The sequence below is a fragment of the Dipteris shenzhenensis genome, chromosome 33 (genome assembly GCF_047967505.1).
Source record: "Dipteris shenzhenensis isolate YYH24624 ecotype China chromosome 33, Dip_SZ_1.0, whole genome shotgun sequence".
Taxonomy (NCBI): Eukaryota; Viridiplantae; Streptophyta; class Polypodiopsida; order Gleicheniales; family Dipteridaceae; genus Dipteris; species Dipteris shenzhenensis.
Window position 1 is genome coordinate 25,370,813 of NC_141628.1, and position 27,611 is coordinate 25,398,423.

General features: G+C 42.1%; 1 protein-coding gene across 2 annotated transcripts in view; it reads left to right on the top strand.

Annotated features, from left to right (window-relative positions):
• The first annotated feature begins 4,830 nt into the window (after window positions 1–4,830).
• LOC147879879 (uncharacterized) overlaps window positions 4,831–27,611 on the top strand; it is a 137,611-nt gene continuing 114,830 nt past the window's right edge. For both annotated transcript variants that reach the window (XR_015540665.1, XM_087371848.1), the window contains exons 1-2: window positions 4,831–5,332; window positions 15,021–15,088. Coding sequence is in view for 1 of the 2 variants with exons in the window: in XM_087371848.1 (XP_087227974.1) it covers window positions 5,239–5,332; window positions 15,021–15,088 (162 nt within the window). In the remaining variant the exon portion in view is untranslated. The remainder of the gene's footprint in view (window positions 5,333–15,020; window positions 15,089–27,611) is intronic.

Below are 27,611 nucleotides of genomic sequence, written 5' to 3' on the forward strand. Positions count from 1 at the left end.
CACTGCCAGCTAATGTGGAACAATAACCAAATAGTGAATAATAAGACAATGGATCCCCTAGCCATGAAACACTACTATGAGCCTCTATACTTGGCATAGATCCATCATAAAATAGAGTAGCATCACTTGTTCTTTGAAGATAAAAGCTGCTTGTTGCACAATCATCCAATGCTTTGATGTGGGTAAATCCTTAAAACTTTATAACAGGAAACCAAAGTCTAGCAAATCAAGTCTATATAAAAAGCCCAAGTACATCAACATCTCTGAAATTGTTGTGTATTGACTAGCCTTTGCACCATCCAAATCCAAAGTAGACATCAAGATCTCTATACTTTCCTCATTTTTTATTTCAGCATGTCTACTGTCATCCCTCCACATCGTAATATTTTAAAAATCTATGCAAGGTACGAACATTTTCTATTCCCTGCGCGTGATCTTGAAGCTGGTGTCAAAGACTATGCAACTCTTCAACTAATGTTCTTATCAAGAAGTACGCATGTCGAATAGTCGAGATACTAAAGAGCGCTCCACCATTCTTCTTAACATACAATTTTGATATAGTTGGACTTTTCAAGAAACCATATTGCAATAGAAAACTCCTCAAAGACATTCTCTATGGCACTTTTACTAAAGTCAATGTAACTTTCTTTAAAGTAGCTAAGGCAATCATCAAGCAAATAAACCCTAGCTTTCTTCGCACTTTTTTATTTTGGAATAGCTTTTGGTAATTTCCTGCCTATACCTATAAAACGATAAATATTTCTTCCATATTTAAAAGATGGAAATTCATTGCAAACCTTTGCCAGGTGCAATAGAACATGTAAGAAATTCCCAAAATGTTCCCGTTTAGGAAAAAAAACAAAAACAGGAATAGCATGGCCAATTTAATTGAAGTAGAACATGTTGGAACTTGCAAATAATTGGAGCCATCATCAATAGATGCAACAACTAGTAATCTACATCCCAATATAAAATATTGAATGGATGCTAACAAGTGTAAACACTAGTATGAGCTGATGTTATAGTTGACTTCTTCCAATGATTGCGTGCACCTAGCAATGTCAGTGTTCCTTGATGAAAATAGTTGTGACAAGCAGTTTCTAGGGACATTCACTTTTAGGGTCTAATCTAAGCATACCCACTAAGACGTGCTTAACTAGGTTCATGTTAGTTGTCCACCAATAACCATGGTGAAAGGGAACCTCAAGTTGGGGTGTATCGTTCCCTATATAGCAACAATACTTACAAAATTTTGATAATATCCAACCTAGGGAGTAGATATCCGTTGTAGTAGACCATGGCCTCTTGCTATAACATTATGCTTTGTTTGCATGGACACCTCTTTCACGAAGCTTATTAACTTTGTTGTTGCACTTCCCTTAAAAGATTTGGCAACAAAACACCTATCTAAATTGAAACGTACAACTCCTTGTATCTTTGCAAAAAAAAGCTGTCCCTTTGAACCAACTCCAACCTTTTGATCAGTGAAGACCTTGTACTATGTCTCATGCAACCAAACAACATAGCTACTTGCCAAAGGCTTCATGTGGAAATCATACTCATTTACAATAGGGTAAGAACCACTCGATAGGTTTAATGTAAAAGTTGGATGCTAACTAGGTTCTTCCACATCAATGTTTGTCTTAGCCGATGCAATGACTCTAGCTTGAGCTATCCGTGTCTTTCATTTTATCCACATAGCATTCCAAAGAGGTTGCTTTTCATCCGATAGGATGGTGCCATCGACGCAACCTGCATGTTGTTCGATGCTTCCTATAATTGTTGTGATGCATTTCAACAACTTCATTGACCAAGTTTCGTTGCTTATGTCCTTCATTCACAAATGAATCATTAGCACATCTTCCTGTCTCTTCATTAATTGCACAATTGTTGCCTTGAATACATATAACAAATCCTCATTGAGCCCAATCTCTTCCATTGTTGGCTCAACCATCTGTGAAATAGTACAATCACCTCTCATTGTACAAGGGCAAATAAATTTTCCCATTCTTTTGGATCTCTTTTAGATCCCATACCTACACATACATGGCAAGGTATTGATGAAACATATAGGCAGAATTTAATTAATAACTAAGAATGTACTAAAGAAATTCAAATTGCATGTCAATCTGATGTTCCTTGCAACTATTAGAATACGTCTCAATGATTCAATTGTGTGAATTTTTTATTCCATTAAATACATCTAGTAAATTATCATTGGACCTATGGCCCTCAATTGCTAGTTCACTTGACAAAATGTACAAGGCAACTAAAACAAATAAAATTTCAAAAATTGTTTGTATTTTTTAAAATTTCCATACCCACACATAGGCTATAAGATATGCACTAAATACTTGACCACACTATAATTAATAACAAAGAATACACAATTCACTTAGGATAAACAAAACAGCTACTTGATTTGCATATAGATCAAAACAAAACCTTTTTGTTGCAAATCTTATTTGCAAGAGCAATAAAAGGTTCCTTCCCAAAAATCACCCTTACCGTTTGAACAAGACACAATATATTATCGCCACAATGCTATCACCGGGATATACCTATTATCGTAAAGAAACCTAAGTTTTTCCTTAGGCACATATGGCACAAGTTCATTTGTGACCTAATAAAATTGGATGCTCCTCATCTTGCGTAGTCGCCACTAACATCTCTTGTTGTTGTAATAACCCCAAGACAGCACACAGTGGCCATTACATTCAAGTGTTGCATGCTTGTACTAGTATCCCATTCAAATGCACCACATTGGAAGTAAAGAATCTCCTTGGCTTGATTGTATTTCAGATGATGGAAGCCTTCAACTAACTTCTCTGCGATAGTATGCATTAGTCTTGGGAAATGCCCACCGAGGCCTTTAAAAATTCCCTCGGCTCTAGGCAAAATCTTAGATAGGTCACAAACGCCTCCTTTTAAATCATCCCAAGTCAATGGGTTTCTAGTAACAGGCAATTCAATAGAATTTACTTCATCTTGTTCGCTTACAACAATGTTCAAACTTCTTGGCGAGGCCCAATGTCCATCCATTTTTATGTGTTTGCAACAACATTATGAATGTAAGATTAAATGTTGATTGAATAGATCATGCCTAATTGCGAGTAACGTAAATCTTACAAGTTATAGCAACAAAATATATATTATAAAATGAGTGATTTTTTGCGTTCAAAAGACATTCTATAATAGTACATCTTACAAAAAAGACGTTAAAAATATTAGTATTAGTATCTAAAAATGCCATAAATGTTTTTGTTTTAAAAAAAAATCAAATCTCTCTCTCTCTCTCTCTCTCTCTCTCTCTCTCTCTCTCTCTCTCTCTCCACATTCAAGACATGTTTATAGTATGTTTATAGTACGTTAAAAATATTAGTATCAAAAAATACCAAAAATGTTTTTGTTTTAAAAACATTTTAAAATCTTAATCTCTCTCTCTCTCTCTCTCTCTCTCTCTTCTTTACATTCAAGAACATGTCCACATATTAATGTTTTCAAAAGATGTTTTTAAAACAATAAAAACATGTTCTTGAATGTGGAGAGAGAGAGCATGTCCACATATTAATGTTTTCAAAAGATGTTTTTAAAACAATAAAAAATGTTTTCAAAAGATGTTTTTAAAACAATAAAAACATGTTCTTGAATGTGGAGAGAGAGAGCATGTCACATGCTCTCTCTCTCTCCACATTCAAGAACATGTTTTTATTGTTTTAAAAACATCTTTTGAAAACATTAATATGTGGACATGTTCTTGAATGTGAAGAGAGAGAGAGAGATTAAGAGAGAGAGAGAGAAACATGTTGAAACATTATTAATATTAATTATTATTATCAAATTGATTTATTAAAAATAGCATAGCAAAAAGAGGCTCCTTCTTATTAAAAGAGCATAGCAAAAAAAGGTCTCTTTCTATTACATACAGGCTTCTATAGAGCCAAATTCTACTAACACAATTAGCAATTCCAATTTTGGAAGCCTAGGATGGGCACACACTTCACACCATCAAAAAATCTAAGCCTCTCTTTAGGCACATAGCCAACAAATAAATTTTGGCAATGTACTAAGAAGGGCACTTGCCAATTCATGTACAAGTAATGTACATCGACCCACTTCATGATGCCCATGAAGCAAATAATAGTAATAGCATTTAAGTATGGCATTGTTGCTTCACCCCAAGTGACCTCGCCACCCGCCACCATGAAAAGGCAATATCTCTTTACTGGGTAGGTATCGAAGATGGGGCAAATCTTCGATAAGGTAGATAAAAGACATGACAAGATGACAATGAATGGGTGCTCCAACTCTTATAGCATTTAAGTAGACTTTCCCAAAAACAACTGAAAGGATGCTTACATACTTCAAGTAACACTTGTTGTACAAATTCTACATGTCAATTGCAATTAAAGCACACAAACTTTAACCAATTCTAGTTGCTATTTCCACTTATATATGTAGAATCTACATTAAATTATCAGACATTCAAATCTACATATATAGTTTACAAGTAAATATGTATGCAAACCCTATGGACTACTATGTCCCATTTGAGTAACTATTTCCGATACCCCCAGAAAATCAAATTGATACGTGGCATTTTACACTACTTCTCCAAAAATGCGCCCAAAGCCGTTCCTAAACCAATGACTTTAAAGAGCAAGTGCAATAACTGATGTCTAAGCCTTTTAAGTATCACAACAATATGTGTCAATGGCATATAGACAGACCACATGTGTCTCCAGGTGTCCTATGTGTCACAACCATATGTATCTCATTGTATCCTTGCTGCCAAGGAAGGAACGGGGGAAAAACCAAGTGTAAGGAGCACAAGGAGCAAAGGTGTGATCTGATACACCAATGCCTCCCTGGGACAGCTCCATCGTCTGTAAAGTCTATCGAGAGAGAGAGAGACAGGTTTAGCTATCGCACGGTTGAATAGCTTCGGCTTGAAAGCTAATCTTCAGCTTTGCGTGAATGCAACTGCGAGAAACAAGAGATCAGTTTCCAATTTAAGAGCGCGAATTTGAAATATGTAAAGCAGCACTCTTGTGGGTGCTCAATGCTCATGAGGCTGGCGGTTGCCAGACTTCCCCCCTGCAGTTCTGAGTATCACAAGGAGCGTGCGGAGGCCCTAGTCAAAAGATAGTTACAAAGGATGTGGATGTTATTGCGGGCGTGTCTATTCGCGTCCATGTAGCACTAGGCTCACGAAGAAACGCTATCCAAAGTACAGCCATGCAGAATCTGAAGATGATTGCTGTGGACACCTCTCTGGGTACCAACTTTCTCCTGTCAACACCTGAGGACAGTAGCATATCCGAGCTTCGAGGTCAGTCGCATCGAGGGTATCCTGATTGTTTTTGTTTCCGAGTAAACCTCTGGCTGAAGTGGCTGTTGCTAGTTCCGTCTTTTCTATGGTGTTCCTATTCCTTTTTATACGTTCGGGATTATATGCAAAGTAGCTGTTTCCTAACCTTTACATATCGATGGGGGCAAGGATGTGAGGCTGATAGAAGATGTAAATGTCCGTAGACTGGTTGGAGATCCTCTGTCACGTACAAGAAACAAGAGAGACTGGAATAGGTTACTCCCGAGAATGGTTTCTGCCTCACACAACTAGCGACATTCTGCTGTTGCGCAGATTGGGCTTTGCCTTGCACAGAGCTGGCGCTGAAGTCATATCAGTGAGAGGCACGGTCCTTGGCTAACTTCAAGCATGGCCAGCTTTGTGCAAATCAGATGATCTGAGAACCTCCGAGCTCATTGAGCTTTAACGTGCAAGACAAAGGATGGCGACCCCTTGAGTCTTTGACTAAGCACCTAAGCACCTTGATGCTTGACATCAACTATCTCGGAATCCACCACTGAGTAATGGTGAAGACGATTGCAAACGTTTACCAGGAAAGCTTCTCAGGTCCTTGAGCATGGAGCATGCATTTGAGGTCCATGCTGCATTTATCAGTGATGAAAGAGGCCAAATACCCTGGAGCGTGTTTGCCTCTCACAGCATTTACAGGATCTAGAACGGCAGATTGATTTAGAAGGGCTATCAGAACTCATTTCGTTTCAAGTTTGTCAGCTGGATCCTAGATTGGACACCCCATTCCGGAGATTTGGGGATGCAATCACATGTCAATCCACAGATGCCATGTGTCAGTATGCCGAAGTGCTAATTGGGCTAAGCTCATGCGCTTGCTTGGGAGAGCTGTGTATGTTGACCAAACAGGAAACCTATAAAAAAGGAGCCTCATTTGTCATTCTTAGTGGCCCAGTCAAAGCATCGACTACTTTTATGGCTTCAATTCAATCTTTAAGCTTGCGCAAATGTGGATCAAGAATCCATCTTTTAATATAAACAACCATTGATAGAAAATTCAGATGCCATGTAAAATTTAACAGAGCAAGAATAACATAGATGATTATAAATAGGTCACATAATGCTTGAATACACAATATTGAAAGACTCAACAATAGTCAAATACCAACTAAGAGACAAGTACATTATAAAAAAGAGAGAGAAGAAAACATGGCAAAAAGAGATGCATGAAACCGTGGCCCTCTAGGCCTCAACCCGAAATAGGGGGCTGCTTCTCGTCATCACCATGATCTTCAAGCTCAAATTTCATAAGAGGATCATTTGTTGGTGCTGTTGCTGCTTCAGTGACAGTTGTGGTCTCGCTTGCAGGGGGCTGCACTCAGGTTTTTGCTCAAGAGCATAGAATGAGTTGAACTTGTTAAGAAAATGCGCATTAATAAATACGTCTTTGCATGAATTCTTCCCAAGAGAGCCCGGCCTGTAGTAGTGAAGGCAACATTATTGCTACTAGTTATGGCGAAGCAATTATGTGGTGTAATCATGGAGCAGAAGAAATCATACTTTTGCTCATCCTGCAAACCAAACAATGGCGGAAAAAATGAGAGCTCCTGCACTTTCTTCCTATCATCTTTGTTTGAAATAGTCAGCTCAACCGTTCCCTGCACCACCTTTAAAAGTCTCTTGCACTTTTTGGTGGAATTCCAGATATGAGAAAAACACTGCAGCCTCCAATGGTGAATGATACCAGCTGGTTGCAAGTGCCCCCAGGTCCCACCTCCAAGAGGATACAATGCCTTCACATTTTGTGTCTTTTCAATCATCTTGTCATCCCTTCGTAAAGCTTGCCAATGTAAGGCTCGCCCGATCTATGAGCCTTAACATATACGATGGGCTTTGCTCCTCATCACTACACTGGCATTATTCTGAGGTTCTAGTTGGTTTAGTGCCTGCGGAATCCTAGAGGCATGAAGGCGCTATTGTTCATGTGTGGGAAGGCATGGCATCTGCCCAACCTTTCTTTGCTCTTATTTCATGTTAGCGCCACCATGCATCGCCTCCTAATGCTACTATGGCTCTAGTCACACATCGCTGTGATGGTGGGTCATCATCCTAGGATGACCTATCCTTTTTCAAGTTCACCATGCACTTGCACATTGAATAGATAAACAATCTATGCACAAGGGTGGAGATTGGAAGCAGAGCATTTCCATGTCTGTTATGAAAACCCACTTTAGCACTGGAGGAAAGCATCTATACAGTACTAAAATTTTAACAGACAGCTGAGTCACAGCTTGTATCCTTCTCTGCATATCTAGGTGGCATTGGTGCCTAGGCTCCTGCACAGCCCTGGCATGGAGACCCTTTTGAGAGAGGTTGGTGAAGCAGTAGGTCCCTTTGCTTAGTCCTCTCGAGTTGTCTGTGGTCTAGCCACAGATTGAGGCATATATTGTTGGAGGTGGTGGCCTTCACCCCTCGGTTGGCTAAAATGGAGCATGGTTTGTGTGTGGAGCTAGCGTGCTGTTGACACGTGGCCATTTAATGGGAGGCTAATCCCATATGCATTGGTGCCCCCTTGGGGGGCTTGAATATTAAAAACTTGTTTGCCCTCTCTCTCTCATCCCTCTTGGGACTTTTTGGGAGGAGAGAGAGGCTCTGTTGCATGGCCAGGAGGCGGGGCTTGGGACCCCCCCTACCTGGTGCACTCGTGGCGCTTTCTGCGCCAACATGGTATCAGAGCAGTCGACTAGACTGCGGACTGTGTAGAATTTTGGCACGGCCCCTGCGTGGGCGACATGTGGGGGTCGTGGGCTCTTTGGCGGCAGATTGTTGTGATCCGTGCTGCGACTTGAAGTGTGACTTCATGATGACTGTGGCGGTGGTAGCTCTTGATGACTCTTGACGCATCTACCTCCTTGTGGACTTTGGCACCGACGCTACTCGTGGTGTTTGGCGGTAGCTGGCCTTTGTTTGGTGGTCCGGTCTTGTGTTTGTCCGTGACCAGGTTTGGTCAGCTCCACGGTTTGTTTACCTTGAGGTTTCCACAGGGGGGTGTTAGAGATGGTGGCCTTCACCCCTTGGCTGGCTAAAATGGAGCATGGTTTGTGTGTGGAGCTAGCGCACTGTCGACACGTGGCCATTTGATGGGAGAGTAATCCCATATGCATTGGAGCCCCCTTGGGGGGCTTGAATATAAAAGACTTCTCATCCCTCCAGGGACTTTTTGGGAGGAGAGACAGGCTCTGTTGCATGGCTAGGGGGCGGGGTTGGGACCCTTGTACCCGGTGCACTCGTGGCGCTTTCTGTGCCAACATAAATGAGATTCCTTTTGGGCTAGCTGCTCATTGAAACAAGCGTAGAGGCAATATGCTTCTAGTTTCCTGCTTGCCTGAGCTACCTTCAATAACAAGCAGCACGTATGCTGAGATAAGGAAGGTGGCAGAGAAAAATTACACATTAATAGTTAGTGGGTTTTAACAGCCCTCCCTTTGAAGGGGGTATTTCTATGTTGCTGAAGTACAGGGTCAAAGGGCATCAACTGAATAGAGCAACCGACAAGAGGGCCTAAGAGCTGCAGGACAAGGCTTCTCTTTGTAGGTGAACTCCAAACTGCTCCTCGTGCACAAGTTAACTTAATTAATTGAGGGGGTGCTCATATAAGACACAAGCTCTTGAGGTATGCTGAATTTGACACACGGGAAGCTCATGTGCCCCTTCTGGCACCTTTATGGGCTGCCTTGTGTGTCGTCTGTAGAGTGGCAATTTTCATGCATGTCACACGTTTAGAGTGGCACTCATGTGGGCTGCAATGTCGCATCTCTAATGTTCTAACTAGTGCTCTTACAATGGACGTGCTGATTACTGTGTTGCGATGTGGGGGTTGGATGTGAATGGAATCTTGATAGCATTCCTTGAGCAGCGCTGTCCTAGCATTATAAAGTATCCCAGTTTGCAACTATATGCTCTAGATTATCGTGCATTTACAAATATGTATGTAGCATATCCACACTTTTTGTGGCCATACTTCAATGCCCAAGGAATAATGAAACCATCCTAAATTTTCATCATGTTAAACGCTTTGCATATTGCTCTTGATCACCCTATAAGAGCTTGTTTATTGCCAGAAATAATGATGAGACCATCCCCAAATAGGGAAGGACAAAATTGACGTCATTTTTTCTTAAACAAAAAGATTTGGATCTGGTCCTTTTTCATGTTGAATATTTGAGAGAAGGCATCTAACTTGGTTGTAGAGTCAGTGAGACTGAAAGGAGCACGTACAAGGTACAAAGGTCGATGAGAAATGCCGTCACGTCAAAACTAGGATAATGAAAAATAGGAGTACAAGGTACTTGTAGACCTAGGACTAAGTGTCCTAGGTGTCACATAGGACTAAGTGTCCTATGTGGCCTAAAAGGCACTAACACTACAAGTGCCTACATTTATGCCTACAAGGCACATACCATGGCCTATAGGGCATCACTAGAACCACCAGAAGATGGCCTACAAACCCCCCTCCATGGGATGGGCTGAAGTACTATGGAAACGTCTCAGAATACCTGGTATTTTCTGGTCATGGTGGCACATGTTCGTCCAAAAGGATATAGCCACCTATGAATGTACAAGGGATATCAGATCATGTAACAAAGGGAACCAAGTGTAAAGCCTGTCCGAAGACGTCAAACTTGGGACAAGGAAGTGCCTTTGTAAACATATCTGCTATGTTGTCCTCTGTGGGAAGATAGGACAACTCTATGTCTCCTGCTGACAATCGCTCCCGAACATAATGATAGTGAACTTCAATATGCTTGGTACGCGCATGAAACACTGGGCTACGTGCAATGGCCAAAGCACTCTGGCTGTCAGTGTAGACAATAGTGGAGGATGTCTGGCAAATACCAAGATCTGTAAGTAAGTGTCGAAGCCAAACACACTCTACTGTAGCGGTGAAAGCTGCCCTGTATTGAGCCTCACAGCTAGACGTGGCAACTGTTGGTTGCTTCTTGCTGAGCCAAGAGATACATGAATTGCCAAGCAAAAAACAATTGCCAGTATGTGACACTCTGGTGTCGGAACATCTGCCCAATCACTATCCGTGTAAGCATGCATGGTAAGTGAACCGTGATCACCATAGAAGAGGGCTAAATCCTGAGTGCCTTTGAGATATCTGAAGACTCTCTTCACTGCCTGCCAATGCTGTGAACTGGGCATGTGCATGAATCTGCTGAGTTGAGATACTGCATACTGCAAGTCAGGTCTGGTGTGACATAAATAAATAAGGCATCCAACAGCTTGCTGATAAAGAGTGATATCACATGGTGGGCTCCCATCATGAGCTGAGAATTTGAAGCCAGGGTCCATTGGAGTAGAGATTGGCTTGCAATCCTCAAACTGAAAACGATCAAGGAGCTGTCCAATATACTTGGACTGAGACATCATGATACCCCCCTCAACATGAGCAAACTGAATGCCCAAATAATAATGGAGCCGTCCCATGTCTGACATGTCAAAAATCTGCTGCAAATCAGCCTTGAAAGCTGCAATTTGCTGAGTATCTGGGCCCGTGATGAGCATATCATCCACATATAAAATCAGCACTAAAAAATCAGATCCACTCCCATGGACATAAAGAGTGGGTTCTGTGGGACTATTTTGAAAACCAAGGGATAGTAAGTGTGCATGAATTTTGGCATACCATGCCCTGGGTGCCTGCTTCAAACCATAAAGGGCTTTTCTAAGCCGGCATACCTTATTTTCAGAATTAACAACCTCAAAGCCAGGAGGTTGTGTGACATAGACTTCTTCCTGCAGATCCCCATGAAGAAAAGCAGTCTTGATGTCAAGTTGGTGCACTTGCCAATGATGATGGGCTGCAATGGCAATGGCACATCTAATGGTAGTAATCCTGGATGTGGGAGCAAATGTCTCCTCAAAGTCAATGCCTTGTTGTTGGGCATACCCTTTTGCAACAAGATGGGCTTTGTATCGATCTATGCTGCCATCAGATTTCCTTTTTAATTTGTAGACCCACCGCGTTCCAATGGCATGCTTGCCGGGAGGGAGATCTACTAATTCCCATGTGTCATTTTTGGCAATAGATTGTAACTCAGCTCTCATTGCATCCATCCACTCTTTGCTGTCAAAAGCATCTTCATGGCACAGAGGCTCTTCATTGCAAGCTGTAGCAAGGAGTGCAAACTCAAGAAAGTGACCATGCTGTCTATTCCGTGATCTTGTCCAGGCAGCAAAAGGCTGATCTTGTTTGCTGTTCGTCAATGTATCAAGAAGCCATTTGGGAACTTGCCTTTGCTGTCCATTGACAGCTCTTTCTTCAATGACTGCATCATGAGTAGTGGGATCATTTTGTGCCGGAAGAGAAACCTACAAATCAGCATGAGCTTGTGGTTGATTATTGCTTAGTGGAGGGCCTGCAGGAGGCTCATGTTGGTGGTCAAAATCCTCTTCTGATGATGGCAGAGGTAACCAAGATTCAAAGGCATCAAACATGTCAAGTCTTCAAAGCACGTGGTCACACGAACCGCCTCCTAGATGCTTGTTAGGCTCCCATAGCGCCTAGGAATAAGTCTTCCTAGTACCTGCAACAATTAATTAAAGCGCACCACCATGGCACCCATTAATTGTTAGCGCTTTGCATGCAAATAACACACTGTGGACTAATTCTAGTCACGGTGGGCGTCCCCATTGAATACATGTGCACACATAACAAATATAAAAATAGATATTTATTCTCTGGTTGACCGAAGTCAACGCTCTTGATTATAATTAAGAGGCTTTGACCAAGGGTCGAGGCGCCTTAATTATAGTCTAGTCTCTCCAACCGAAGTTGGCACATCTTGGTTAACCGTGGTTAACCCTCTTGGTGCATGCTAAGTCTCGTTGACTGAAGTCAACACTCTCAGACCGTAGTCAGCTCTGTAGTTCTCTGGTTAACCGTAGTTAACCCTCTTGGTAATAAACCAAGTCTCCCCGACCGAGGTCAGGTTTACTTGACCAGAGTCAAGTATCTTTGACCGTAGTCAATTCTTTGACCATTAAAAGAACTCTTTGACCATAATTAACACATATAAAACTCTTTAATTATGATCAAATAAATGATCAACTGTACTTTCACTTAGGATATTTACATTATGGTGACATCAACATCTGGCTTTGCTTTGCAGTCCACAAGAGGAGAAGCTGAATATTCAGCAAAGATCACATCTCTACTGACAATAATCTTCCCAGTATTTGGTTGATATAACCGATACCCTCTGCTCTCCTGGCTGTAACCAATAAATATGCATTTGATTGCCTTGTCATCAAGCTTATGTCTCAGCTGAGATGGTACATGAACATATGCAAGAGACCCAAAAACTCTCATGTGTGAAAGTGAAGGCTTCCTACCTTTCCATGCTTCATAAGGTGTAATAGTCTTCAATGCCCGTGTAGGTGATCTATTCAGCACATAGTTGGCACACATTACTGCATCAAGCCAAAATTTATTGGGCAAAGACTTGGCCTTAAGCATGCATCTGGCCATCTCCATTGTGGACCTGTTTTTCCTTTCAGAAACATGATTCTGCTGAGGAGTGTAAGGAGTAGTGCATGAGTGAATAATGCCCCGTGAAGACAGAAATGCATCAAACGCCTTTGACATATACTCTCCCCCCCTATCTGTGTTGAGGGTGACAAGCTTGCATCCTGATTCATTCTCAATCATAAGCAGCCATCTCTGAAAGCATAAGAAAACTTCAGATTTGGCCTTTAAAGGATATACCCAACAATATCTTGTGAAATCATCAATGAGAGTCATGAAATATTTATACCCCCCAATGGCATTTGTCCTCATTGGACCACAGACATCACTGTGTACTAGCTGCAATTTCCTTTGTGAGAGTTTTGGACAATTCTTTTGAAAAGGAAATCGATGCATCTTACCCCACACACATGTTTGGAAACTGTGTGAGTCTGAGGTACATCATTTGCCATCTGCTGTGAATGTAGCTTTGCAAGAGCTCTATAATTGAGATGGCCCATTCTCTCATGCCAAAGATGACTTTCAGCAAGCTGTGAATCTGAAATAGCCAATGCTTCAATAGAAAGTGCAGCTGAATGATGATCAAGGTGATAAAGCCCTTTTTGCAAAGTGCCAGTGAGAACTATGGCATTGTCATCACGAAGATCATAAACTAGACATATGTAGCCATCAAAAATCACTCTGAAACCTGAAGTAGCAATTGCTGAAATTGAAATTAAGTTGACTTCAATGCCAGGCGCAAAAAGAACATTTGTCAGAGTGACAGGATGGCTTGAAATGGATGTGAGCTGCACATCACCAACTCCTTTTACAGCATATGAAGCATTATTAGCACGTGTAACAGTCCCCCCTCGAGGTGCATCAGCTAAAGAATGAAACAACTGTCTGCAAGATGTGACATGCTTGGAAGCACCACTATCAAAATACCAGGACTGAGCGTCATTAGCAGTAAAGAATGCATCAGCTTTGGAGGGATCAAATGAGCAATGGACAGCCCATGCCCAATCATCCTGAAGAGCATGTGCATGTGAAGCATCTTCTGGCTCATGGGATTCAATAGCATGTGAGGCATTAACTGTCGATCCTGCTTTCTTTTTCTCTGAAGCAATGTGCTTCCTGCATTCTGAAATGTCATGTCCAGGCTTGCGACAATAGTTGCATCCTTTCTTCGTTGCCTTATCTGCTGTATTTTTAGATGCATGGGAGGAATTGCAGCTGCTATGCGTAGATTTTGGCTTGTGCATAGGCTTGGAAGCCTTGCCTCTTCCTGTTTGCTGTGAAGCAAATGCATGATCAGGAATAATGGCTTGTCTATTAGCTCTACTTTGCTCTTCCTGCAAAAGCAAAGTAACTAGCTGATCAAAAGAATAGTGGTTTGGATTACCCATGGCCACTAATCGAAGGGTTGTAGCAAACCCTTGATATGTATCGGGCAGTCCATTCAACGTGGTACTGACAAGCTGTGAATTTGGCACCACCTCATCAATGTTGGCAAGCTGTTCCATGAGGTCCTTGACCTTTGTTAGGTATGCATCCATAGAGTCACCTTCATTCATACTGACTTCTTGTAATTGCCTTCTCAAATATGCAACACGAGCTTCATTGCGAATCTGATAGAGAGAAGCCAATTTATCCCAAGCATCCTTAGCTGTCCTGCAAGACCAGATGTGTGGAATAATGATTCTCTTGCATGATAAAGCAATGCATGAAAGCTTGCCGATCTGCTTGCCTCTTAACGATAAGGATACCCCATCTAGATGCTTGATGCTCGGGAAGCAAAATAAAGAATTTCTTTCTGAATGTTTGAGTTTGATGTACGTTTCATGTTTCATCTGGTGGCTCTAGTTCACCCACTGTAAAGGTTTGCTAATTACGAGCCTTAATTGTGGCTTGTTTCTCCAAGCTTCAAGCTTACAAAGTGGCAAAAGCTTTTAGATGATTATTTTCTGCAATCCAAGCTTCAAGCTTACAAAGTGGCAAAAGCTTTTACATGATTGTTTTCTTGCAGTTTGACTGAATGTTACTGCTCAGTATTATGGTAATATTTTTTGTTGTTAAAAAACCTAACTTAACCTGATTTTGTTACTTTCTGGGGCTTAGTTGACTACAAAGCACTCTCTCTATTCTGACGTTTGTTCTTGTCTTTTTTGGTTTTATTTTGGGCAGACTTGATAAAAGAAGAGCATTTGTCTTGCTTCCCAGGATATGGAAGAATCAGCATTGGTGCACTGATGGTAAATAAGCTCTTCCACACCAGAATAGAGTGTCTCGACACATCACCATCATGTAGTGCATTTTACCTTGGATTTGGAAAGTAGGCTTATACCGGTACATAAGAAAGTACTCTTATGCTTTATGGGAGGTCTAAGTAGACCTTGTTTTGATTTGAGCAGTAAGATTGTTTTCAAGGGAATCAATTAGCTGGTATAGAACAGTCATCCTCTATGCTGCATCTCAAATTGGGAAGTGCTGTCTCAAACGTCAGATGCACCAGGGTATGATGATTTGGGAAGTGCTGTCTCAAACACTAGATGCAGCAGGGTATTATGATTTGCCTATAGTGTGCATAGGGGAGGTCAATATGTTGCACGCATGCAAGACCTGTGATTTGATGATTATGTTGTATGAGCAGCATGCAGGGCTACTGCTTCTTTTGTTAGTGCCGTCGAGAGAGGATGGGGCCTGAGTGTGAAGGTTAGGGGTGACCTGTATATGAGTGGATCTATGACCTGTACACGTGACTTAATGTATATCGCATCAGTAAGCACTGGAGTTGTCGTATGACAAGCTTTACACACTCTGTTAATGCCAGTCACCTTATCATTCCTGCTTGTGGTCTAGCTGGTGACAAAAGGCTGACCAACAAGGTGCCAGGTGGGGTCTCATACGTATAGGCATGAGAGGTGGTGTGTGTCCCTTTACATGTAACTACCCAGAAGCCTCATGGCAGAAAATAAATGAATGAGTTTTAAACCAAGACTGCTTTCTAGTTTGTAGTCCAGTAGTAAATTATCCTTCTAGAGGCTAGAATGTGCTTTCCCTTGTTACATGTTTTTCTGTCTTTGAAGATGATACACTTTTACTTAAATACTTTGATCATGTTATTTGTAACCAGCCATAATTCTAGTCTTAATGTGTCATCTAATACCCCCCTTCAATATATGATATACTGCTAAAATCCTTCTCATCTCTCAGGAGACTCAAGGGGATGAGGAGAGGAGGGGAGGGGGTTTCTGCTTGTTAAGTCTGACCCAGCCAACTATGGTATTTTGGGTGTTTCCTCTGTTGACTGTTACGCAATACCTTTGGACCTTCCTTTATAATAGTGTGCATGGCCTATATTTGAGAGCCATGTAATTGCTCCCCAATTGAAGATAAAAATCAGTTGGTTGTCTACGCATTATGACACTGGCAAGGAACACACCTACGGCCGACCTTTTCTCAACAAGGCGACTTATTTGGGGCCTGCATTTTGCCCCAATTTTACAGCCATCTGACTGTATACCTCTCGAGATTATATGGCCTATACAATTGCACTATTATGTGGGAATCACACATTGCAGTCAGTACTGTGTGGATAGGTGTTTTAGTAAGAGATTTGAGGATTGCTTACTTTTTGTGCAATTGCAATGGCAAACAGTGATCTTTTTGGAATGCTTGCACATGAAGATAAATTAGATGGCACCAACTACCCCATATGGTCCTACAAGGTGCATCATGTGTTGGTAGCCAAGAACTTGTGGAGTATTATTGCAGACTTGCTGTTACGTCTCCATCACATGTACCTGCCACTGTCACTACTAGTGGCGGGAATGCCACTGATTCTTCATTTTCTCGCACTAATGCTCTTTTGCCTGCCTCTTAGGACCCGGCCAGATGGCATGGTAGAGATTCACATCCTATGCTTTAATTGCATTGTCAGTTAAATGAGCTATAATCCCTCACATCAGGTATGCAAAACAACAAAGAATGCTTGGGGTCAATTGGCCTCTTTATATCAGATCTGCAATGAAGCAAGAGTTGCTTACATGAGAAAGCGGTTGGATGTCAAAAAATTTAAGGAACAGTCGGCTAACATTGATGAAGTTGTGCCAGATGGTCAGACAATTAGTGGACTTCTTGACTCCTATCAAGGGTTTGCAACGACTTTGAGATTGGTGGCAATGGGCAATCCCAATCACTCTACCTTTGATTGGCTTGTCATTAGTTGTTGTAGGAAGAGCAAAGCCGTGCGAATTGGAATGCCTCTATCAATGGTGATCAAGCTTTTGCTACTCATCATAAGGGTAATGGAGAAAATAATTCTGGTGACACTTGTGGTGCCAACAAAAATGCAGACATGAAAGAGAAAACATGCAAAACGTCGTCGCTACAGTTACACGACAAGTTGGTCGTCGACAGAGATACTGTGTTGTCGGCAAAGTGGGAGATGGACCCTCTGGATGCTGACACCTCCACAAGCAACAAGGCACAGGTTGGGTTTGGTTCATAAGTTGCACAAGGTGGCGGCGTGGGCATAGAAACACAGGTATAGAAGTATGGATGGACTTTCTTCTGGTTGTACGTAACTAGGTTGGGTCTTGCTTGGAGAGAAAGCACGTACTAGATGAATTAAGCCACCAACAGGTTGTGAGCACAGTTTGTGTTAGAGAATCAAACACAGGGTGTACGCGGTGGAAGACTAACACCAGAGTTAAGCTTATGGAGCCGAGGAACTCACACAGAATCTCAAAATTCTTTCCTTAATGTGTACTATGCATAGATGTGCAGCAAGTAAATGAACAATGTAGAACTAGCAATATATATTTCCGTCCATTGTGGACACAAGATAGAAAGATATGTTCAGTGTGCCACGGCCCACCCTCGATCAGCAGAGTGCTGACTAGATGTGGACCCCTGAATACACAAAATGCTGTTTCATACCTCCGTGGAACTTCCAAAACACTTGGCCTTCTTGCTCTCCTAGAGCTTGAGTTGGCCTCATGACTTGCCCCACAAACACACCTTCCGACTGATCCTCCTGGACAGCGCCTTGTAAGGTAGTGCTTGCTATGGAATCTTGACCCCTTGCTGCACTGATGCAGCCAGTGGTGAGGCACACGCTTCTCCTTGATCCCGTCTTCCTTGCTGCTGTGAGGCCAGCCAATTCGTGAAGACCCTTGATCTCGTTGATCCTTGGAGTCAGCCACCTCCCTTGCTGCACCAAGATACCCCTGGATTGAACCTTGAGGCAGGCTGCACTGCTCCACAAGTTTCTCTTCAAATGGATGTCTAATGAGCCCTCTAGGGCTGCCTTTGATAGGCCCCGAGGGCCCCCAAAATACCTGACTGAACTAGCCAACCCAGTCAGTCTATAGATCTGACCTGGTTGGCTGCTTTTGCAGACCCACCTGGCACGTGGCAGCCTGCCACGGGCCCAGCATTTCTCTCTTTCACATGTCTTTTGGACATCCTCCTGCTCTGGATCCTCTGCCATATTTAGAAATCAAATACCAAAACTCACTAAAATAAAAACAAGTATGCTTTTCCCTATACTAGGGAAACCACAACAACTAAATAGATTCCAACTCTCAATACCACGGGAAACGCAAGCTCAAAAAACATGGGAAGAAACTCCTTAATCCAATCTCTTATGTGCCACCTCCACATTGCTCCAATTTTTTTGTCGTTCGTCAAGTAGCAAACCCCTAAAAAAAAGTTCTCCGCTTCAATTAAACATCTGCCAAACTGTTACTCCTTAAATAGAAATCAGCATGACTTGTTTTCCACTCAAACTTGCATCGATGAGCCCAAAATCTTGGCTGGCTCTTTTTTAATTACGAGTGACGACTTAATGTTTGTTGGATGGAGAGTAGTGAAACTGTTGGAATGGTCACCTCCCCATCTGTGAGCCCCAAATGATAAGTGCATGGGGGAGATGGACCACGGATTGTTAGATGCCATGTGTTCAGAAATTAAACCTGCCACAGGGGCTGGTCTGACAAGGAAATTAGGGCTGCCATGTGGGCAGTAAATTCACACAGAAAACAAAGTATAGGGGTACCTGGCTGCTTGGAGAGATCTGCAACAGGCTTGAAGCAACAGCAGCACCTAGAACCCTTCCAGGCAATGCTGCGATGCCACATGGCATGTCTTGGAGGACGTTTAGCAAGAGTACAGACAGGTTCGTGGCCTGGAACATATCCGGGATGCATCCGACAGCCTGCGTGGACTGTTTGGAGCAGATGGAACAAGAGATAGCAGCACGGGGTGATCAGAACGATGCCAAGACACGTGCATCTGTTGTGGGTGTATTTGTAGAACGCTGTATGGTGCTGGGGCAAATCATCAAGATATGGAGGTTCAGGATGATACCAGCAATGTGGACCTTGTAGGATCAGGAGTTCAGCTGGTAGAACAAGTATTGTGCCCAACGGCACATGAATCCTGATGTGTGAGAATGAGGGTCGGGAATCTATAGGATGCATTACAGTAGTTCTAGGCTCAGCAGTTGCAATCCAACGAGGGACATGAATAATCATATAAAATCATGCTAGTCAAACTGGTAATAGAAATTCAGATGCCAAAGGATGGCTTCACAAACGGGATGAAGCGTTTGCTGTTTGTGAAGTCCACATTGACATAATCTTCATATGCGAAGCTACACCCATTTTAGTTGAAGCTACAGATAGATAGTGGATAAAACATCAAAAGGATGGATTACTTCTAGTCAGATGGGAAATTTTGTACTGGAGTTTTGCTAGCTAGTAGGATCCAGAGGCAAAGACATGTCCAATGGAATGCATACCCACTGCTCCGTCCCAAGCCGGTGGATCAAATCTCTAGACTAGGTCTTGAGCCCAGATTGTTGCAACTCCAATGTTTGAAGCCAAAAACGTATGTTTTTGTAACATGAAAATATCCATTGAAGGCTTGACAATGACTATTTGTTGGAATTATTGCCATAATTCATGGAGTGACCAATGTATGACCAATAAGTGGGTTAGGGGCACTTTTCCCTCATTAGAGGTTGTTTCCCCTAACCACAGTTAGGATCCCTAACTACGGTTAGTGGATAGGATAAGGTTTTGTCACTTGTATGTTCTCTTTATCTCTTATTTAGTACGTTCCGTGTGGCTTGCTCTCCATCTCTCGTTTTCCTTAATTTGGTATTAGAGCCCAGCTCTTGGACTTGCCTTTGCTTCTGTCCATCTCCAGCTCCAGCTGGAAATTTGTACAAGGAGCTCAGCATAGCCCGCGTGCTGCTCCGTCGACGCTATCCGTACAGCTGAGCTGTCAAGCTTCCATTTATCGTACGTACAGGTTGTTCGTCGCCGTACGTACCTGCAACTCTAGCCCGTTCGTACAACACCTGCACACTCCGTCCGTACAGGGTACAACGCTGTACGACGACCGTACGCTCTTCGTGCAGCTCTCGTCCCTACGTCGTCTGTACTATTCACCAGTCCGTACACGCCGTGCTGTCCTCGTCTGTACTGCTTGCCATCCGTACAGGAGCCCGCAGTCCCTGCTCGTACAACTCCATCCGTACAGTCGTACATTGTAGTACAGGCCAGTCCGTATCGTCCTGGGCATGTGACCGTACAATCCGTACCGTACTGACTGTCATACAAATTCAGCTCTCGGGTGTCACGTTTTCTTATAGGGTGCTTTTTTGCATTAAGCCATTGTTTGGCTGTGGAAAAATTAAGCCATTGTTTTGCATTAAGCCATTGTTTGGCTGTGGAAAATGTGGGGCAGATTTTCTTGCTTTGCAGGCTTTGCACATAAATCTGCAAATTTGGGGCTTTTGTAGGAAAATTGCAAAATTTGGGGCTTTCAATAAATTTGCCCTCTTTCAGTTGCAATTTCCTGCAAGAATTTGGGGCTTTTGCCATTTTGATGCAATTTGGCAATGTACAAGCTGTTTGGCATCTTTGTAGGAAGTTTTGGACTCAGTTTGAGTGACATTGCAAACATTTTTCATTTTTGCAATGTTATTTTGAAGTTTTTTGGGCATTTACAGGACATTTTGGGTTGCCTTTGATTTGCTTTGACAGTAAGCTTTCATTGTGGATAGATTTATTGGAGTTTTGGTTGTGCATCTGAAATCCTAGGAAGGGATATTCTTGTCACATTTGCTGCATTTTGTTTTCTTTGGCAGTTATGGCCCAGAACAATCCCAATGAAGTGTTTGGTGTCCTCACACAGGAGGATAAGTTGGATGGTACCAACAACTCCTCATTGAGTTTTATGGTACACAATATTTTAGTTGGCAAACATTTGTTCATTGGGGATGAGACACGGCGAGAGAACGTGGTTGCACCTGCCACTCCTCCTCAACAAGGTGGAGGAAGGGGTAGAGGACAAGCTCAGGGTGCAGGACAAGTGCTAGGTGCAGTAGCTGCTGCAGTGGTGCCTCCCACATAGGAAAAGAAAAGGTGGGATTCACGTGATGCACAACCACTTTCAGTAATCTCTCTTTTTGTCAAAAGGTTTATAATTCCACACATTCGATCATGCAAAACCTCAAAGGCAGCTTGGGATATTTTGGAGAGTATGTTTTCAGCCCACAATGATGCCAGCCTATCTTTCCTGAAGAGAGTTGACTCATACTCACATGGATGAGGGTGACTCTATGTCTGAGTACCTCACCAAACTTCAGGATTTGTGAGAGTAATTGTTGAATATTGATGAGATCATTCCAGATTCAGAATGGTTACGACCACGTTGAATTCTCTTCCTGAGTCTTATCTTGGTTTTCACACCTCATTGAACCTGTCTTTGAGGGGGGGTGGCAACCCTCTCACCTTTCATGAGTTGATAGGGGTTTTGTTGTAGGAAGAACAAACCAAGAAGAACATGGCTTCACGGGATGGTGAGCATGCCATGCTTTCTAAATTCAAGCCCAAAGGGAAGGGGCAGCATAAGCAGCATGCAAATCAGCCTACACACCAGCATAAAGCTGATTCTGGACCGCCTTCTCACAAGGCTAAGGATGATGCAGAGAAGCCCAAAAGAAAGGGCATTTGTCATTATTGTACGAAGCTGGGTCACTATATAGGAGAATGCAAGAAAAGAATTGCCAAGGATAAGAAGAAGGATTGAAGTATGACTGTCACAGATTCAGCTCCTCATGCACATGATGGTGATGCTTAAGCCAACTTAGTGGAAGAAGACTGCGTTTTTGGCTTGCATTTTTGATTTTCAGGCGGATGCTCCGGATATTACTGCCACATCTGAGGATGACTCTTATGCTTTTCTGACTTAGAGTTATGATCCTTCTAAGGATTCATGCGCTTTCAATGTCAATGAGACATTGAATAATTGGTACTTTTATAGTGGTGCCACCAAACATATCACTTCCAGGAAGTGTTGGTTTGATTCTCTGCATCCATCACCTGTTGGAAAAAGGGTGTCTTGTGCAAATGATTCTTCTTATTTAGTTCGTGGTATTGGTGAGATTGTACTTACAGCCATAGATGACACAAATTTCAGAATTCATGATGTGCTTTATGTACTTGGAATCAAGAAGAATTTGCTTTCAGTGTCCTCTCTCAATAAAAGAGGATTTTAGGTTATCTTTGAAGATGACAAATGTGCAATTCGAGATTGAGAAGATGATTATGCCTTGAGGCTATCTGGCACACTATTTTTCAGCTTGATGTTTTTGAGAAAAGACCAGATGATGCACTTGCAGTTTCTTCTCCCACTGTTGTCATGCAGAATGCGGAGTTATGGCATGCTAGATATGGGCATATGAGTTATGGTAGCTTGATGACTCTTCCAAAACATTCTATGGTTGATGCTTTGCCTCCGTTGGAGTAACCTCCCCCTCATGCCTGTAAAGGGTGCATACTTGGGAAGATGCACATGTTTCCCTTCAAGAAGGATGGTGCAGTACGAGCTGTTCGAAAATTACAGCTCATTTATAGTAATGTCTGTGGTCCCATGAGGACTCCTGCATTGGGTGTTTATCTCTATTATGTCGCATTTATTGATGACAACTCAAACTACACTTGGGTCTGTGGTGTAAAGAAAAAATCAGATGTGTTTAAGCATTTTCGACACTTGGTGGCAAAGGTTGAAAATTAAACAGGACTCACGGTTTAGATTATACGTATAGATAGAGGGGGGGAGTATATGTCTCATGAATTTGAGGCTTATTTGAAAGAGAAAGGCATCACACATCAGCTTACAGTGAGGCTTACTCCTTTTAAAATGGCAACGCTGAGCGGAAATGTGTGCCAACTATGTTTTGAATCGGGCTCCCACCAAGGCTTGGAAAACAAAGACTCCTGATGAAGTTTGGCATGGGAGAAAGCCTTCAGTGGAACATTTTCGTGTCTTTGGATGTGTTGCATATGCCCATGTGCCTGTTGAGTTTCGACATAAGCTGTCAGACAAGGCACTTAAATGCATATTTGTTAGGTATAGTGCAGAGAGCAAAAGTTATCATCTCTACAATCTTGCTACACGCAAGATTTTTGTTAGCAGAGATGTAATCTTTTGAGAAAATTCAGCACATACACAAGCTGAATTTAATGTTCCAGCTTCTTCTACATCAGATCATGTTTTTGAGGGATTACTACCCGTTGCTTTGGGTTCCGCATATGACATCTCCGCTGAAAATCAGCATTTATAGCAAGCTTCTCCTATTCCACATGCTCCAATTCAGCCACAGGCTGATTTAGTTCCTCCACAGGCAGTGGAAGATGTGTCAGGCAAGACATTAGAAATATACACAGCCAAGACTGTTCCGAATTGGTTGCTCCAAACTCTCAAGGAGAGTAGGCTTGATGCTTCTGTGCCTGGTAGAACTCGAAGTGTAGCAAGGCATGAAGGCGGGGCTCTTTCTGTTGAATGAACTTATGCAGAATACTCTTCTTGACGAGGAAGAGCTTCATAATTTTAAAGAAGCCAAGGATAATGTGCATTGGATGCAAGCCATACAAGATGAGTTGCAGTCTATTGAGAAAAATCAGACCTGGAATCTTGTGGATTTGCCAACAGAAAAGATGGGTTTTCAACGTTAAAAAAAAGACTGGTGGCAAAAGGCAGGCTCAGAAGAAGGGCATTGATTATGAGGAGAAATTTGCTCCTACTGAACACGATCAGATTAGTTATTGCTATGGCTGCACATTTTGATTGGAATGTTCATCTGTTGGACATAAAAACAGCTTTTCTTAATGGAGACTTGTTGGAAGAGGTTTATGTCAAATAATCTCTTGGCTTTGAAATTTTGGGTAATGCATATAAAGTTTGCAAGATGAATAAAGCTTTGTATGGGCTGAAACAAGCTTGCTCCACGTGCATGGTACTCCAAGATTGATGCCTTTCTCACCAGCAAAGGGCTTCATAACAGTCCAATTGAAAGTACCTTCTACATGAAGAAGGATGGGGGCGGGGGGGTATTTTGGTCATCATTCTTTATGTAGATGACATGTTGCTAATAGGGTCACTTGAAGAAAAAATTGCAGATTTTAAAGCTGAATTGCAAGCTACATTTGAGATGTCAGATTTGGGCATACCACATTTCTATTTGGGGATTCAGTTCATACAAGAGAGACGTGGCGTCATTATGTCTCAATCCAAGTATGTGCAAAAGCTCTTGGATCGGTTCAACATGCAAGATGGCAAGCCTACAGCCACTCCCATGGAGCGAGGGCTGAAGCTTACTATATGATGCAGGTAAATCAGTAGATGCCACACTCTACAACCAGGCTGTTGGATGCCTTATTTATTGCACACAATTCAAGTATGTGCAAAAGCTCTTGGATCGGTTCAAGATGCAAGATTGCAAGCCTACAGCCACTCCCATGGAGCCAGGGCTGAAGCTTACTATGTATGATGCAGGTGAATAAGTAGATGCCACACTCTACAGCCAGGCTATTGGATGCCTCATGTATTTGTGCAATACACGGCTTGATTTTCAGTTTGCAGTATCACAGGTGAGCAGGTATATGCACAGCCCAAAGACGGCACATTGGCAAGTTTTTAAACGCATCTTCCGTTACTTGCAAGGCACAAAGTCTTATGGTTTGATGTTTTCGAGGGGAGGGGGGGTGACTTGTAGATGCATGCTTACAGTGACTCAGATTGTGCTGGAGGTTATGATACTAGGCAATCCACAAGTGGTAATTGCTTGCATTCCTTGGCTAAGTAAGAAACAATCTATTGTGGGTACTTCCTCATGTGAAGCTGAGTACAGGGCAGCTTTCACAGCAACAGTTGAATGTGTGTGGCTACGTCGCTTATTTGCTGATCTTCATCTATCATTGGAGGGTCCTTTTCCAATTCTCACTGATAGTTAGAGTGTCCCTTTATGCACTGTAGAGGAAGGGAGTGCCTTTTACATGGGCTGAAAAAGAAATTGCAGCATTTGTAATGCTGAAAGAAAAGCTTACTTCGGATCCAGTGTTGATCTTGCCAGATCTCCGAAAAGCTTTTGCTGTTTAGTGTGATGCATGTGAAAAAATTGGCATTGGTGGAGTTATCATGCAGGATGGACTGGTTGTTGCCTATGAGAGTAGCATCTTGCAAGATGCTGAAAGAAATTTGCAGATTTATGAGAGAGTTGTTTGCTGTGGTTCATGCTCTTTGTACATGGAAAGACTTTTTTCCACCCTTTTTGATTCCATTTTCCTCCGTGTTCAAGGTCCAATTAGAAATAATCCTGGGTCCATTTGGATCAAAGTGGCCTAAAAATAGGGATCTTCGATCTCCTTGTACCTTATGTTTGAGGCCCAATGGGGAGCCTTTCAGGATCCGTTTAGGTCAAAGTTGCCTAAAATATGGCTCTTTGAAGCCCCACTTTTATGTGCATTAGTGCACAACCAAAATGGGCATTGGGGAGACCCTTTTTTCCACCCCCTTTGATCCTATTTGTCCCTATGTTCAAAGACTAACGGGGAAAATTTTAGGGTCCATGGGCCAAAGTGGCTTCTTGTGATAGGGGCCCAAATATTGAATCTTAACTCTCATATATATTATTCAGTGTTTATCCATTCGACATCTAAAAATGAAACCCCTAACAATATAGGATATATCGTGTCAATTGGTAACACAAGAACAAAAGCATACTTTGTCACATCAACTTCTAGTTTGAATCCTTGGCTTACAGTGTGCTGTCATTTTAGACTGCCTTAGTTATATTTTATGTGTATTTGTGACAAAAACAATGTACATTTTGAAATAGAAATATATGTAGTATATTTCAAATATTTCAATGGTTGCATACAATGAATTCTTATGAATGAAAGATCCAAGTCTTGGTCATTGCCAAAAAAAAAAAAGTTACATTTGATGACACCAATTGATGATCAAGATCTAGCACTTAGCTTCTATCTACCCATTTGTGGTTTACAAATATCTTTGAGTATCTCCACTGAGCATGTCTTTGTGCTGCATTTGAGTTCTATTTTTTCAAGTGTTTCTCTAAATTTTTGGGTTGGTCATCCTATATTGTGGCAAACAGATAAGATCATACTGATAGAGAAGCGGTCTGCTTTACTTATTTTTGGGTGTTATGCTGGAAAGCAAGGCTCAAGAGCTGGCTACTTTTTGACATATACTGCCTGGGCACTAGCTTGTGGTGTAAATGATGCCCTCTCTTTGGAAGCTTATGGAAAGCATAAGCTCATTAGGAATTGAGAGCCTTCTTTGGTGGCCCTTCCTGACAAATTAGTTAAAGAGCAACCCGCGAGCACAACAACTCTTGCACAAGATGAGAAGAGCAGCTCAAGGAAAAAAGGTCTCCAATCAAAGTTAAAAGAAAGATTCCAAGAAAAGTTAGCAAACCATTGGAAGGATAGCCTGTATGGCATTGTATATTTTACAAGATAGAAGTAAGGTTGAATTGGCCGCGGGGACTGGCCTAGAGGAAGCGTCAACTTCCTAGAGGTCCCTAGTTCGATTCCTAGAGCACCCACTCGGCCCAAGTGCTGGGGCAAGGCAAGGCTAAGAGGGGTCCCAAAATTGGGCCCAAGGAAAACCATTGTTCCATTGGTTGGAGAGGGTTAGGACTTTAATGTGGGGGCAAACCAATGTTCCATTGGTTTGAAAGGGTTAGAGCTATAATGAGGAGCCACGTGGCAATTCCTCATGCAAACCTATTCACCTCTTTCTTATCCCAAAGCTTTGGTATGTTTCTTTGATTGAGTATGCATGTGCTTTCTAAGTTAGGAATGTAATTTTGCATCTTTGTAGGAAGCGGTACATAATTGTAAGGGGTTCATTTAGTTTTTTATGTTTTGAAGAGTTCATTCATTCTGTAAATTCTTTCTCTCATTCTTACGAGAGAGAGAGAGAGAGTATCTATTAACGTCCACAAGAGACTAAGAGGTCTATGAGACAACGTGAAAACCAATTAGTACATCAGCTTAGGAAGGGCACATGGCAGCTCCCAAGGAGTGCAAAGGCAGCTCCATTTTATTTAAAGTACCTACGTGATAACCTAGATAAAACATATATAGATATAGCTGGCTATACATTAGTTTAAGATTGAGAGTCTTTTGGTTTTGATTTAAACTCTTTAATGAGTGCTACTCCTTCACGATAGACTGCCCATTTACCGTTCGTCCTTGCAGCCCAAACCTTTACTAATTCCTTTGCCTTATCCTTTAGTTGAGCTCTTGTGAGTTCTTTGGCTATCCATATCTTAGTTCCTTTCAGCTTATGAGATTGTCGTTGTACTTTTGTACGTAGGTCTCATGAGTTGAATGTAATGATAGCATGACCATTACGCTTACCTATCTGGACTGCTCGAGCTTGACCATC